We start from the raw sequence: 15,963 nt of genomic DNA, 5'->3' as shown, positions 1-15,963 counted from the left end.
ATATGTTTGTGATTGCATTAATAACTCCCTGCACCCAACTGCCTGCCAAGCGCGAGGGCCATTTATTAAAATCTCTCCATCCGGAGAGTCCAACACGTGGTCTGGCACATAATGGCCGCGTTGTGAACACCTGTTGCGGGGACCTGCCTGCCGCTTCCCACCCCTCCCCGCACCCAAGCGAGACCACAAGTTGACCTTTCACCCCTAAACCTTCCTCAGCCAGCGCAGCCAACCGCCGCCCAGTACACAGGCGCGAGAAGGCGGTGCCCAACTGACGGCAGCCCCGCCTTCCGGGCGTATAGACGTCACTGGACCGCGCCGCGCAATATCTGACGTGCCTGTGGCCCGCCTTCCGGAAGGAAACCCTGGCGGCTAACTATGGCGACGGTCGCGGAGCAGTGGGTGCTGGTGGAGATGGTACAGGCGCTCTACGAGGTGAGCTTGGCGGCCCCAGGGGTCCACGACCACACCCAGCCCTGGGGAAGTGGGACGTTTTGTGTGGAGTTTTGGTCTGAGGCCTGGGCGGGGCTGGCCCGGTTATGCCCGGACCCCCGGCGTCCCTCGCTGGAAAGGCTCATAGGCGCACACATTTCCCAGTGGCGGAATGTAGGGAGGCACGGGCGGGAGCCGGAGCCGGGGGGTCTTGTATTGCGCTGCTGCGAGCACGGAGCCCTCTCCAGGTCCTGCCCGGATACAGGAGAGAGGCTAGTCAAAAACAAGAGTTGGGACTGATGGTAAAACGGAGTGATGAAAGTAGAGTGGAAAATCTCAGTCTGGTGAGGTCCTAGGGAAGACAGGTTCTCGGAACTGTGGAGCAGGGAATAGGGAAAAGAATTGTAATAAGTTGGACTTTGTTTTTGTTGGGACGTGGGGTTAGAAAGGAAGCCGAATGATTTAGGTATGTGAAATAGTTTGTCATTCTTCCGCCTACGTCCCATTTTCTGTCTTGTAAAGATACAACTATTTTAGTAAACTTTTAAAGAAAGACCAGTTAGGAGCTTTTTTGAAAGGTAATATAAAATTTAAATGTCAGTCTTGGAGAATGTTCATTCATTTGACATTTAGTGAGTTTCCATGCATTGTGCAATGGAACTTTCTGTGTGTTCTCTGAGCTGTTCAGTACAGTAGACCACTAACCACATGTGGCAGTTAAGCACTTGAAACGAGGCTAGTGCAACTGAGGGGCTGAATTTTTCATTTAATTTAATTTAGATGTGTATTTAAATAGTTGAATGGTGCTAGTGACTACAGTATTGGACAGCAGAGATCTAGATGCTAGGAATAGTGCAATGAGGGAACAGGTAAAAGTCCCTGTGCTTACAGAGCTTACATTCACTTAAAGTGAATCTGTTTTCTTTTGATAATTTTCTTAAAACTTAATATAGCGCTTACTGGTAAGGGTGATGATGCAAGATGTATTATTGCAAAACCCATCAGGACTTTTTGGGAAAAAAAACAGAGCAAATAGAGCCTAGGTGATGTCCAACCTTAGGTAGATTATAGTGACTAAGAAGAACCACTAAAATTTAAGATTTCCTTTTTTCTTTTTTAGAAATGAATAATTTCTACTATATATTGTTGCTGCCTTTTTGAAGACTGCCCTTTGACTATGTAACTTCTCATACCCTGGTATTGACCATGAGTGAGACTTGAGAGAAGGTCTCCTTGATGTAACATTTCCTAGGGAAGAAAAGAAGCCACATTTGTGATTTTTATTAATTCAGTAGACATTTCAATTTTTCTTAGGATTTCTTTGTGGAGTGGAATGTTTAGTGACTTGGACTTATGTTTGTCAACTATAATCCAATTATTGATAAAACTAAAAGGATTTTTTTAGTAGAGTCCTCATTCTTAAATGAATTATAGTCAGGAGGGATCAGCAAATTTTAAAAATAGTCTTAGATTTCTTGTTTTGCTTCTAATTTCTGTGCACAGTGTATGCAGAATTTGAGGAGTCTTGCTGTGTACCCATACATATGTAGCATGTATATAGTTTTAAAGTTATTTGTCCAGTGACCTGAAAGTTTATTTATGAAATTGCCAGCAGTTTCCCTGATCCCCCCTTCTGAACTTTTTTAACTGTTGTGAATCATCATTGCTTTCTTTTTGTCTAATGTTTGAAAATAATTTGTATTTACGTTTCTAAATACCTCTTTTTTTTTTAACATCTTTATTGGAGTATAATTGCTTTACAGTGGTGTTAGTTTCTGCTTTATAACAAAGTGAATCAGCTGTACATGTACATATATCCCCATATCTCTTCCCTCTTGCATAAATACCTCTTTTAAATGACTTTCCGATGACAACCTATTGGAATGTAGCACCCCATAACTGACTTATGGAGGTTTAGTTGGTATCTGGAATCTTTTATATGCACTTACTGTATCTAGTTGTGTAAGACATAAAAGTCAGCCTGGCTTTTATCCTGGAAATGTACAGTTGAAAAGAAGACCTGATGCGGATAATTTCATTAAGGTACCTTTATGGATGTTGACATGGAAAACACTACATACTTTGGGGGAACTGGTAGAAAAGAGACCTGCTATTTCTTTAAACACTTATAAAGTCTTCTTTTCTCTGCCACATTCCAAGGAGAACTTAAAGAGGCCTATTGGGGATACAGGAAATATAGTAAATTGTGCAAAAGTCTTTGAGAATTATGGTGTCCAAATAATTCTCAATTTATCCATGGTATGTGGGGGTTGTAGAAGGCTTGTGAAGCTGCGATATGTTTGTTACAGTTATTTCTCACCAGTAAAAATATAAATTACCTGAAGGATCTGATAGTTGATATTGTTAGACTATTGGAATTCTGTGTCAGATTTAATTTTTAAAATTAATTTTTATTCCTAACACTGCAGTTTTAGAGATTTTTCATGTAGGAGAAATTGCCTTCTGTTAGAAATGGGAAAACGAATGAGTAGACGTGAAGTGAGCTTTGAAAGTAAATTTTAAGAAGTAATAAATAGGTATAAAGGTCATGGGAGCAGTATATGCAGATGAATTAAATTTTATGTGCAGGTTTTGGAAATGTTTATTTCACTTCTTGTTATGCTTTTGCTTTTGACTCACTCCTAGGCTCCTGCTTATCATCTTATTTTGGAAGGAATTTTAATACTCTGGATAATCAGACTTCTTTTCTCTAAAACTTACAAGTTACAAGAACGATCTGATCTTACAGTCAAGGTAAGAAGTTAAATCTCTATTTTATTATTTGGTGTATGATTATAGTTGCTACATCTTTCGAAACAGGACTTGTGGTGGCTCAACTATAAATGTTAAAATATTTTCTGGAATGTAAGGAAATCAGGGTAAGCAAAATACGGGGAAGCCAGGGATAAAGTGAATACACAAAGGAGTACCATGTTACAGGCCTTTTTACTTTGCTAGGAGTAAACAGCAGTCTGGGAACGTACTAGATGCTGGACGGGAAGCATGGATGCATGCTGGATTTCAAATGTCCGTATACAAGAAGGATTACATGAGTTGCTCAGGAAAAGCACCACTATATCTGAAGCCTGAATGAAAGTTTCCCCTGTGGTCTTTATAAAGGAAATTCAGAGTTAGAAAGAATCCTCCCCATCCCACTGCTCTCCACCTTCCCACCCCAAATCAAATTTTGATGTGTTCTATATGGTAAGGGACCCAGCTCAAGCCCAAGCTAGGCAAACCTTAGGAAGCAGAAGTGTCGAGAGGACTTGCAGTCCTGACCACTTCGAGTCTGTTAGTACGAGGGACCAAGGGGTTTGTGGAATCCCCTACCTTCTCACGCAGGTAGGAAGACTTAGTAACTGTGCCCTGGGTGTGAGAGGAAGAGCAGTTTTGACTGCAGTGTGGTTTCTGTAACTTGGATTGTTTCCTTATCCAGCCTCTGTAGCAATGTGCCAGAATACTACTTAGGAATACAGAGATGGTGAGAGATGTTTTCCCACAAAAATGCCTGAAACTTTGGTTCACAAGGCAGCATTGAGTGTGGCACAATGATGGAGTACTGCTCTTTTCTGGAGCATTCACAGAAGGAAGTGCAAGTGGAATGGAATTACAGCAATGTGGCGATTGTTCCCCTGGTTTCACTGGCTGCCCCTGCTGTCCTGATCATTAATATTTGTCATGAGATGGTCAGGCAGTATCCCCCCTAGAGGATAGGGGATATGCAACCAATGGTTCTTAGGGCACATAAGTTTTCGAAACCTGGCTAAAGAAGACTAAAGAGGTGTCTCATTGCATGATTTCTTGTAACCTTTAATATGCCAGTGGATATTTGAACCGCTGTTTGGAGAACTGCCATAAACTTGACCATAGATCCCCACCCCCGCCCTTTTTTTTATGAATACCTGTGGGATTAGTGTGCCTTAGAACACTCTTTTGATAGTATTGCAGTAAGATTGGGCTATCTGGGCCAGAAATCCTGTCTCTACTTTTTTCCCTTGGTATTTAGGAGCTCCACGTGAATGATTATGAGGCCATGGAATAGATTTATAGCCCAACTTTTTAAGGGGTTGATCATTCCTAATATTCTTAGTTTAAGTTTAGACAAGTCAATCCACACAAATATGCATTTTAAAAGAAGGATACTGAAACATAATTTTAGGATAACCCTCTAAAAGCAGAATTTACCTAGAGCAAGGTTCAGTAATCACTGACATCTTACCCTAAAAGCTGTGGAAGAAAAAAAAACTTTATGAGTGTTTCTAAACCTTAACTTATGTCAGCAAAGAAGAAATACCTTCTCGGTTTTATAGGTCTGCAGAGTCTCTTTTTTTTATTATTTATTTATTTATTTATTTTATTTTGGCTATGTTGGGTCTTCGTTGCTGAGCGTGGGCTTGCTCTAGTTGCAGCGAGTGGGGGCTACTCTTCGTTGAGGTGCTTAGGCTTCTCATTATGGTGGCTTCTGTTGTTGCGGAGCACGGGCTCTAGGTGTGCGGGCTTCAGTAGTTGTGGCAGGCAGGCTCAGTTGCTGTGGCTCACGCGCTGTAGAGTACAGCCTCAGTAGTTATGGTGCACAGGCTTAGTTGCTCTGCAGCATGTGGAATCTTCCCGGACCAGCGCTTGAACCCATATCCCCTGCATTGGCAAGCGGATTCTAAACCACTGCACCACCAAGGAAGTCCCCTGCAGAGACTCTTGAATACCAGGCAATCCTGAGTTGATTCTCAAATCTGTCTCTGTGGTAGCAAGTGGACAGTGTGCATGATACATACTTCAGGCTTGTTCAGGCTGCTGTTCTGTGCAGTCATTGGCAGAAATAGATGAGGAATTTATTGACTGATTTATTCAGCCAGCATTTTTGAGTGCCTGAGCATCAGGTGAATATGCTCCTAGCCATGCCCTAGAATTGCCTGTTAGGAGAAAAATGCACAGAAGGATTTAACAGGAGTGTGAAAACAGGAGTATTGAGAGTGGGCCTATGTAAGGCAAGATTTGCTGTGGCTGTCATGTTCATCAGGTGCCTCATCTCATCCTGTACATCCAGACTACATTTTCAAAATTACATTGTTTTCTAGTTCAAGAAAGGGTAAGAAACTCAAAATAGTCAAAATACTTGGAATGCATGAAATAACAGGTAAAAGGAATAAAGTAGTTTTTTATGAGAAATTTCCAAACAACTAAATCCTGTTACAATAATTATTATGAGAGTCTTTTGGTATATTTCAGTTACTTCTGAATCCTTGCCAATGGCTTGTAGAAACAGTGCTTTGTAGTCTAGTTGATCCCTTCCTGTGGCAGCCATGCCTGTAAGAACTTAAGGCATGGCTGTCTGTCATATCTTGCAGTAGAGGCTGAGCTCCCTTACCTGCAGTCATGCCTCTCACCTTTGTGTTACAGACTTTTAGTTTTATCATCAGTAGCAGTTATACTTCCTACTTCCCACAGTGAAAAATCCTGAACATAGAAATAAAATTTTTAAGAAATTTCCAGTCAGCCACAAAGCTTCATGGAAAAAGAACCTTTAGCCTGAGATAAGGAAAGAGGTGAGGGGTTAAGTGCACAAAACTCAATAGTGATTCTGTGTCATTTCCAGGCGCAGCAGCTGGACGTCTGTGTCTAGCAGTGTGTTCATTATGATGGTTCCATTACAACAAACAGTTTAGATACCGCTAGAGTTGCTGTCCAGTAAGTAGCACTGCACTGTATTTTAACTGCTTTTCTCCTGTAGGAAAAGGAAGAATTGATTGAAGAGTGGCAACCAGAACCTCTTGTTCCTCCTGTCTCAAAAGACCATCCTGCTCTCAACTACAACATCGTTTCAGGGTAAATTGGTTTTGCTAGTCAAGGGCTTATATTTGGTTTCCTGTAGGTAAACTCAACAAAGTGTACAGTGGTTTATATAGTATTCCTTTTTTTTTTAACTGATATAAGACTTTTAGAAATTTCTGGAGATCAGAAACTTTAATAGTCTCCAATTTGGGTTTCCAAGTTTGTCCCTTTTTAAAAATATATATATATATTTTTAAAAGCAGGGGCTTCCCTGGTGGCACAGTGGTTGAGAGTGCGCCTGCCGATGCAGGGGACACGGGTTCATGCCCCAGTCCAGGAAGATCCCACATGCCGCGGAGCGGCTGGGCCCATGAGCCATGGCCGCTGAGCCTGCGTGTCCGGAGCCTGTGCTCCACAACGGGAGAGGCCACAGCAGTGAGAGGCCCGCGTACTGCAAAAAAAAAAAAAAAAAAAAAAGTAATACACACACATAATATTTCAAATGGGAAGACAGTTAAAATGAAAAACAGCATTCCTACTTTTTCCCACCTGGATTGTTTCTGATTTTAGATCTGTTGAAGTTTACCTTCATAACTAGATATTAGCAGTATGCTTACATTACTGTTTCTTGATTGATTAATGATAGGCAGTGCCTGTTGACTTTCACAATATGAATTATGAAACCAGCTCACTTATGCTACCTACCTCCTGGCTTCCAATGTTTTATTTTTATTTTTATTTCTTAAATTTTAAGTATACAGAAAATATCAGTCACATACGTATCTACCACCCAGAAGTAATAGGTATTAACATTTTGCTATCTTTACTTTAAATCTATTTTTTAAAAGAAATAAAGCATTAGAAATGCAGTTGACCCTTGAACAGTATGGGGGTTAGGGGCCCTGACCCTCTGGGCAGTCAAAAACCTGCATATAAATTAGAGTCAGCCCTCCAGATACCCAGTTCCTCTAAATATGTGGTTCTACATCCATGGATTCAACCAACCGTGGATCATGTAGTACAGTAGTATCTACTGTTGAAAAAAATCTGTGTATAAGTGGACCTGCACAGTTCAAACCCATGTTGTTCAGTGGTCAATTGTATCACTAAAGAAATCCCTTCCCATCTATCACTTACTCTTGCCTCCCAGGCAAGATAACCACCATCTTGAAGTTGGTAGATGTTTTTCCTTTGCTTATATTTATACTTTTGCCACAGCATGCCTGTTGCCATGAAAGTGTTTAGTATTCTATTTTAAAATATGATGTAGGATATTCTCCTGAGTATGTCCTTCTACTTCTGGTCTGATCTGAGAGAGGCTTGTATTCTTCACTTTCGCGAATTTCTTTGGTCTCATGAAAGTTTTACTTCTCCTGAAATCAGACTGACCAATCATTAATGTTATGGTTATAAAATCCTTCCTACCACAAAGGTCTAATTTGCCTGTTTTCCATATGACAGTCAGTTGTCCCAACATTATTAGTTGAATAGTCCATTTTTTACCTACTGATTGGAAATTTCCCTTCTTTCATATGTCAAGTTCCCTTATAAAGGATCTGTTTCTGGCTTTATTTCTATTCTTTTGGTATATTTATCTCTCCCTGTGCCAGAACCTCACTTATACCACAGCTTAATAATAGGCCTTGACTAGAGTGAGTCCTTCACCTCCTTGTTCTTCACAATTGTCTAGGCTATCCTTGACTCTTCACTATGAGTTTAGGTTTAGCTGATCAGATTTGACCAGAAAATGGGTTTGGGTTTGTGACTAGTAATGCATTGAATTTATGGATTAATTTGGAGAGAATTGGTATATTGCTAATACTGAATCTCTTCACCACGTACCTTGTGTGTCACTTGTATACTTAGGTCTTTTATGTCTCTGAGAGAAGTTGCATAACATTCTTCATAGAGATTTTGCTTAACTTTTTTTTTGCTGCTTTTTATTTGGAAATAATAGTAGATTCACATGCAGTTGTAAGAAATAATACAGAGAGATTTCATATACCCTTCGTCAGTTTCCCCCAATGGTAACATCTTGCTTAACTATAGTACAGTATCACAACCAGGAAATTAACATTGCATATCTTTTAATAGCTTCGTCTCTGGGTTCCAGAGAGTTTTCACTTCTGTCATGAAGCGTCATTTTCTTCTTGTTTCTGTGTTATTGCACTTGCTAGGATAGCTACCATGCAGTGTTGAATAGGAGTGGTAACAAGGGCCTCTGTATCCTGTTCCTGATGGCTTTTAAGGGATAACCTGTATGGTGTTACAAGCCTTCCTTTCTCTTCCTAGTTTGCTAAGGGAACTTTTTGTTAGTTTTAAAGTCAGTGTTAAATTTTATTAAATTTTTTCTTTATCTATTGAGATGGTTGTGACTTTTCTTCTCTAATCCATTACTATATTAAATTGTACTGATTGATTTTTTTACATTAATTAAGCATATACATAAATTTTTATGAGAAAAATTGCAAGCAACCATGCCACTCATCCTCACCCCAGATTCCAGCTCTGTAGACTTGCAGAAAGATGGGAGATTTACTCTCTGGAAAGGCTAAATATAAATTGAAAGTCCTAAGAATGTGTGAGGAGGTGAGTGCCATTCTAAAAACAGAAAGCAAGTATATAATGAATAATGGGATGCTAATCCCGTTTCCTCCAACTCAGCTTTCAGAAAGTTGGAAACCAGATTTATATCCTCATATACACCTCACTGGAGGATTCCTCTCTGGTGAAACTCAGAGTCAAGAGAGTAAAAACAGAAAATTTTGAGTTTGCGGTCTCCACAGATGAATAAACAAGTCTATGTCTCATTATCATAGAGTGAAGCCCACCATCAGTCAAGAAGCCAAGCCCATTTACACAGTGCTTGCAATTAGCATTTCAGTGTCTTATTCTTAAAAATGGGTGGACAACCTTAAATTATGGTCCATTGATTTTCAACAGAATGCCAAGACAATTCAGTGGGAAAAGAATACTCTTTTTAACAGATTGTGATGGGACAACGGGATATACACATGTAAAAGAATGATGATGGACCCTGACCTCACACCATGTGTAAAAATTAGCTCAAAATTAATCATGGGCTTAAGTTTAAGAGCAAAAACTATAAGTTCTTAGAAGAAAGAAAACAAAAGAGTAAATCTTCATAATCTTGGATTGGCCAGAGATTTTTAGATATGACACAAAAGCACAAGCAGCAAAAGAAAAAATAGACAAACTGGACTTCATTAAAATTGAAAACATTTGTGCTTCAAAGCCCATTACTAGAGAAATGATACAAAACCCCACAAAATGGAAGAAAATATTTTCAAGTCACATATTTGTTAAGGGGCTAGTATCCAAAATATTAAATATATAAAAAGAACTCTTACAACTCAGTGATAAACCCTATTTAAGCATGACTATTTGGTTAATTTTTATTAATTGTTGGATTTTTTTTTTTTGCTAATATTTGTTATTTTTAGCATCAGTATTGAAAAATGAGTTTAGTCTTTTTCTTTTCCCTTACTGTGCTGGCCCAGCTTTGGTATCAGAGGTATATTAGTCTTACAGTTTTCCTGGCAGCACTATTTGTTGTTTGTTCTGTTGAGCATATATTTTTAATCATGAATTTAATGTCTTCAGTGAGTTTTTAAAGCTGTTCATATTTCCTTTTTGAGTAAGTTTTGGTTACTGCCATTTAGTAATTGTTCATTTCTTCTTTTGTTTTCAAATGCATTGGCATGAAGTAATTCATAGGATTCTCTTGGGAAGTTATATGTAAAATATATACGTATAACTTTGTATATAGATATATATAACAACACATCTATGGATTTGTGTCTCCATTGCAGGCATTTGTGTCTCCTTTCTCACTCAAATTTGCCAAAGGTTTATCCTCTGGTTTAGTTGAGTCTCTGTTTTATTTTCTTCATTTTGGGCCTTTTCTGCAAAGGCATTGACTCTCCCTTCAGCACCGCTCTCATCAGCACCCATGTAAGGCAGCATTCTCATTTGCTTTATTATTTCCTTCATCCCCAGCGCCTGCATCTGTTCTCCTCCCCAGTAAGGTATCCCACTGTAATACGTGTATTTTGCTTTCTTTTATTATTTTATGTTATTAAAGTCATATATGTTATTGTTTTTATTACGTATGTATGCTTGAAACCATGTAATCTTAATGTTTTATGAAAGTTTTTAATTTTGTGCTCTAGACTTCATTCTGTTTTTTTTCTTACAAGTTGTTTACTCAGCACTTATTTTTCAACAAATATTTGAGTGCCTACCATGTTTAAGGAATGTGCTGATGAGCATGTGTGATAAATCAAAATCTTAGTTCTCTTGGGGCAGGCTGACCAAGAATGAAATAAATACAATGTTAGCTGGTGTTGAGCAGTATGAAGAAATATCAAGCAGGGCAGAGAGGTGGAATTGCTAGATGGACTTCCTGTTCATTTCTTCCAGCTGCTACATATTATTCTGTTGTGTATGGCCACGATGTTTTACTTAGTGATGGGTAAATTTAGTGATTTTCCTCATGATGGATACCTAAGCTACCCCCACTCCCCACTGCCACAAAAAAACCTGGTGATTAAACCTGATTAATGTCCTCTTGTGGACCTGTCTGAGTCTCTCTAGGGGTGTGGGACCAGAAATTGGGTACTACTCTATATGCCTGTCTCATTTCCCTTTGGGACTTTCCTACATTGTGATTCTCCTGAGTTAGTATATGGGCGTTCAGTTTCCCACAGCTGTGTTTGGTAACATTGTTTTATTTTGCATTTCTCTGATTATTTGAGCCTTTAAGTATCATTTGATCTACTTATTATTAGCTGCTGGGGTTTTTCCCCCTGTGAATGCCTCTTCATATCTTTTAGTTCTTCTTCTCCTTGATTCCCAGTCTATCTTTCGATTATCAAGAGTCCCCAGTATTGTGTAGCTTTTAATCCTTGGTCAGTTTTTGAGTAGTAGTCTATTACAATGAGTCTAAGAAACTTTTTTTTTCCGATTTTAAGATCTCTGAAACATGTATGAATCTTACAGCTGCTGAGAGTCATTGTCAGCTGGGAGCAGGTGAGGGTATCAGTTCTTGCACACTGATGAACTTGGTCATGGCTATGCTTACTGCCAGCACCTCAGTTGAGTTTTGTGCACTGCTTGTAAGTAAATCAGCTGATGGAAGGAGAAATGGCCAGATTCCTCCAGACAGTTGAACAGAGGCTACTGGGACTAAGGCTTTGAACATTCCTTTGTCAAGCTCCTACTGCCTTTGGGTAATAACAGTTTACTTTCTAGAAACGTGATTCAACTGCATAAAGATGAAACTAAGAGTTTAGTCCAGTAGGAAAGTTCCAGCATCAAACTTAGAGAATGGGTGATACTGACTTGTCAAGTAATCCCAGAGGTGATAGCAGAGCATCCTCCTAAGCAATGCCAGGATCCTTCTGTCAGCAGGGAGCAGAATATGTTAGCAGGGAGTATGAATACCCATGGTATCCATTACGTAGCAGAGAGCAGACAGAACTGCTGACTAGAAGTTACGAATGTCTTACCTGATTGATCTTGCTTATATTTTTCTTTTCATAGATACAAAAGTAGAATGACAAAAATCTGTGTCAAGATAGCCCTTTCATTAAATATGAACTAAAATATAAATGATAAGAAAACATCATTGCATTTTATTTTATTTTTTTCATTTTTGGCTGTGTTGCGTCTTCATTGCTGCATGCATGCTTTTCTCTAGTTGCGGCGAGTGGGGGCTACTCTTCGTAGCAGTGCATGGGCTTCTCATTGCAGTGGCTTCTCATCGTGGAGCATAGGCTCTAGGCACGCAGGCTTCAGTAGTTATCCCACATGGGCTCAGTAGTTCTGGCTTATGGTCTCTAGAGCGCAGGCTCAGTGATTGTGGCATATGGGCTTAGCTGCTCTGTGGCATGTGGGATCTTCCTGGACCAGGGCTTGAACCCATGTACCCTGCATTGGTGGGCAGATTCTTAACCACTGCACCACCAGGGAAGTCCCTGCATCATTGCATTTTACTTGGCTGTGTCTTTCCTCCTTAGTGATAGATAAAATACAGTCGATGCCATCTTAGATTCATGAAATCTAGTAAATCTCTTTATCACCCGTCTGTTAATTTTGTCTTTGGTATCTTCATTGAACCAGAATTCTAAATTTGGACTTGGTCATATTCATCCATTTTCGCCTCATGGTTTGTGTGTTTGCATACTTGTTTTAGAAATCATTTCCTATTCCAAGGTCACGAAGACCTTCTAAATTTTCCTCTGTTCCAAAATACTTTTTAGTTTTTTTTTAATATGTGTGGAATTCATCTTTGAATATGGTAATTCAATTTTATTTTTCTCCATAGAGAAAGAAATATGTGTAACTTAGTAGTTAGTGGGGGCAACTGATGTCATTTGCCATATATTTGTATATAGGCACACCTCATTTTATTGCACTTCACTTTATTGCACTCCCATAGATACTACACTTTTTACAAATTAAAGGTTTCTGGCAACCCTGTGTTGTCAGAAGATGGTTATCATTTGTTAGCAATAAAGTATCTTTTAAAAATTAGAAAAAAGGAAGACCTTCAAGATGGTGGAGGAGGAAGATGTGGAGATCACCTTCCTCCCCACAAATACATCAGAAATACATGTACATGTGGAACATCCCCTACAGAACACCTACTGAATGCTGGCAGAAGACCTCAGACCTCCCAAAAGGCAAGAAACTCCCCACGTACCTGGGTAGGGCAAAAGAAAAAACAGAGACAAAAGAATAGGGACGGGACATGCATCTCTGGGAGGGAGCTGTGAAGGCGGGAAAGTTTCCACACACTAGGAAGACCCTTCACTGATGGAGACAGTGGGTGGCGGGGAGGAAGCTTTGGAGCCACGGAGGAGAGTGCAGCAACAGGGGTGCAGAGAGCAAAGTGGAGAGATTCCCACACAGAGGATCGGTGCCAACCAGCACTCAGAGGTTGAGAGCAGCACTGAGAGGCTTGTCCGCTCACGCGCCTGGGCGGGTGGGGGCTGGGAGCTGAGGATCTGGCTTAGGAGGTCAGATCCCAGGGAGAGGACTAGGGTTGGCAGCGTGAACACAGCCTGAAGGGGGCTAGTGCGCCACAGTTGGGAGGGAGTCCAGGAAAAAGTCTGGAACTGCCTAAGAGGCAAGAGACCATTGTTTCGGGGAGCGTGAGGAGAGGGGATTCAGAGCACCACCTAAACAAGCTGCAGAGATGGGCACGAGCCGCGGCTGTCAGCGTGGACATCAGAGACGGGCATGAGATGCTAAGGCTGCTGCTGCAGCCACCAAGAAGCCTGTGTGCAAGCACACGTTACTATCAACACCTTCCCTCCCAGGAGCCTGTGCAGCCCGCCAGTGCCAGGGCCCTGTGATCCAGGGACAACTACCCCGGGAGAACACACAGTGCGCCTCAGCCTGTTGCAACAGCATGCTGGCCTCTGTCACCTCAGGCTCGCCCCGCATTCCATACCCCTCCGTCCCCCTGGCATGAGTGAGCCAGAGCCCCCAATCAGCTGCTACTTTACCCCGTCCTGTCTAAGCAAAGAACAGACACCCTCAGGTGACCTACATGCAGAGGCGGGGCCAAATCCAAAGCTAAACCCTGGGAGCTGTGCGAACAAAGAAGAGAAAAGGAAATCTCTCCCAGCAGCCTCAGAAGCAGCAGATTAAATCTCCACAATCAACTTAATGTACCCTGCATCTCTGGAATACCAAATAATAGATCATCACAGAATTCAGGTGGTGGACTTTGTGTAATTTTTTCTGTATATCTTTGCTTTTATCATTTGTCCTAGGGTTCCAGCTGTCCATTTTTTATTTTTTTGTTTTCCTTTTATTATAGTTTTTAGTGCTTGTTATCATTGGTGGTTTTCTTTTTTGGTTTGGTTGCTCTCTTTCATTTTTTTATTATTATTTTTAATTTTTTAATTTTTAATATTTTTTTAATAACTTTTTTTTCCCTTTTTTTCTCCCTTTTCTTCTGAGCCGTATGGCTGACAGGGTCTTGGTGCTCCGGCCGTGTGTCGGGCCTGTGCCTCTGAGGTGGGAGAGCCGAGTTCAGGACATTGGTCCACCAAAGACCTCCTGGCTCCACATAATATCAAACAGCGAAAGCTCTCCCAGAGATCTCCATCTCAGTGCTAAGACCCAGCTCCACTCAGTGACTAGCAAGCTACAGTGCTGGACACCCTATGCCAAACAACTAGCAAGACAGGAACACAACCCCACCCATTAGAGAGGCTGCCTAAAATCATAATAAGGTCACAGACACCCCAAAACATACCACCGGACGTGGTCCTGCCCACCAGAAAGACAGGATCCAGCCTCATCCACCGGAACACAGGCACCAGTCCCCTCCACCAGGAAGCCTACACAACCCATGGAACCAGCCTTACCCACTGGGGGCAGACACCAGAAACAACAGGAACTATGAACCTGCAGGCTGTGAAAAGGAGACCCCAAACACAGTAAGTTAAGCAAAATGAAAAGACAGAGAAACACACAGCAGATGAAGGAGCAAAGTAAAAACCCACCAGACCAAACAAATGAAGAGGAACTAGGCAGTCTACCTAAAAAATTCAGAGTAATGATAGTAAATATGATCCAACATCTTGGAAATAGAATGGAGAAAATACAAGAAATGTTTACCAAGGACCTAGAAGAAGTAAAGAGCAAACAATGATGAACAACACAATAAATGACATTAAAAATTCTCTAGAAGGAATCAATAGCAGAAAAACTGAGGCAGAAGAACGGATAAGTGACCTGGAAGATAAAATAGTGGAAATAACTACCGCGGAGCAGAATAAAGAAAAAATAATGAAAAGAATTGAGGACAGGCTCAGAGACCTCTCGGACAACATTAAAGGCACCAACATGCAAATTATAGGGGTCCCAGAAGAAGAAGTTAAAAAGAAGGGGACCGAGAAAATATTTGAAGGGATTATATTTGAAAATTTCCCTAATATGGGAAAGGATATTGTCAGTCAAGTCCAGGAAGTACAGAGAGTCCCATACAGGATAAATCCAAGGAGAAACACACCAAGACACATATTAATCAAACTATCAAAAATTAAATACAAAGAAAAAATATTAAAAGCAGCAAGGGAAAAACAACAAATAACATACAAGGGAATCCCCATAAGGTTAACAGCTGATCTTTCAGCAGAAACTCTGCAAGCCAGAAGGGAGTGACAGAACATATTTAAAATGATGAAAGGGAAAAATCCACAATGAAGATTACTCTACCCAGCAAGGATCTCATTCAGATTCAACGGAGAAATTAAAACCTTTACAGACAAGCAAAAGCTAAGAGAATTCAGCACCACCAAACCAGCTTTACAACAGATGCTAAAGGAACTTCTCTAGGCAGGAAATACAAGAGAAGGAAAAGACCTACCATAACAAACCCAAAACAATTAAGAAAATGGTAATAGGAACATATGTATCAATAACTACCTTAAACGTGAATGGATTAAATGCTCCATCCAAAAGTCATAGACTGGCTGAATGGATACACAAACAATACCTGTATATATACTGTCTACAAGAGACCCACTTCAGACCTAGGGACACATACAGGCTGAAAGTGAGGGGATGTAAAAAGATATTCCATGCAAATGGAAATCGAAAGAAAGCTGGAGTAGCAATTCTCATGTCACACAAAGTAGACTTTAAAATAAAGACCATTACAAGAGACAAAGAAGGACACTACATAAAGATCAAGGGGTCAATCCAAGAAGAAGATATAAC

General features: G+C 40.5%; 1 protein-coding gene across 2 annotated transcripts in view; it reads left to right on the top strand.

Annotated features, from left to right (window-relative positions):
- The first annotated feature begins 298 nt into the window (after positions 1–298).
- Positions 299–15,963, top strand: part of SPTLC1 (serine palmitoyltransferase long chain base subunit 1) — a 74,989-nt gene continuing 59,324 nt past the window's right edge. For both annotated transcript variants that reach the window (XM_067745050.1, XM_067745049.1), the window contains exons 1-3: positions 299–435; positions 3,079–3,186; positions 6,161–6,255. In XM_067745050.1, coding sequence (XP_067601151.1) covers positions 379–435; positions 3,079–3,186; positions 6,161–6,255 — 260 coding nt within the window. In that variant the 5' untranslated portion in view covers positions 299–378. The remainder of the gene's footprint in view (positions 436–3,078; positions 3,187–6,160; positions 6,256–15,963) is intronic.

The sequence above is a fragment of the Pseudorca crassidens genome, chromosome 7 (assembly GCF_039906515.1).
Source record: "Pseudorca crassidens isolate mPseCra1 chromosome 7, mPseCra1.hap1, whole genome shotgun sequence".
Lineage (NCBI taxonomy): Eukaryota > Metazoa > Chordata > Mammalia > Artiodactyla > Delphinidae > Pseudorca > Pseudorca crassidens.
Note: the sequence above shows the minus strand (reverse complement) of the source record. Positions and strands in the feature narration are given on the sequence as shown.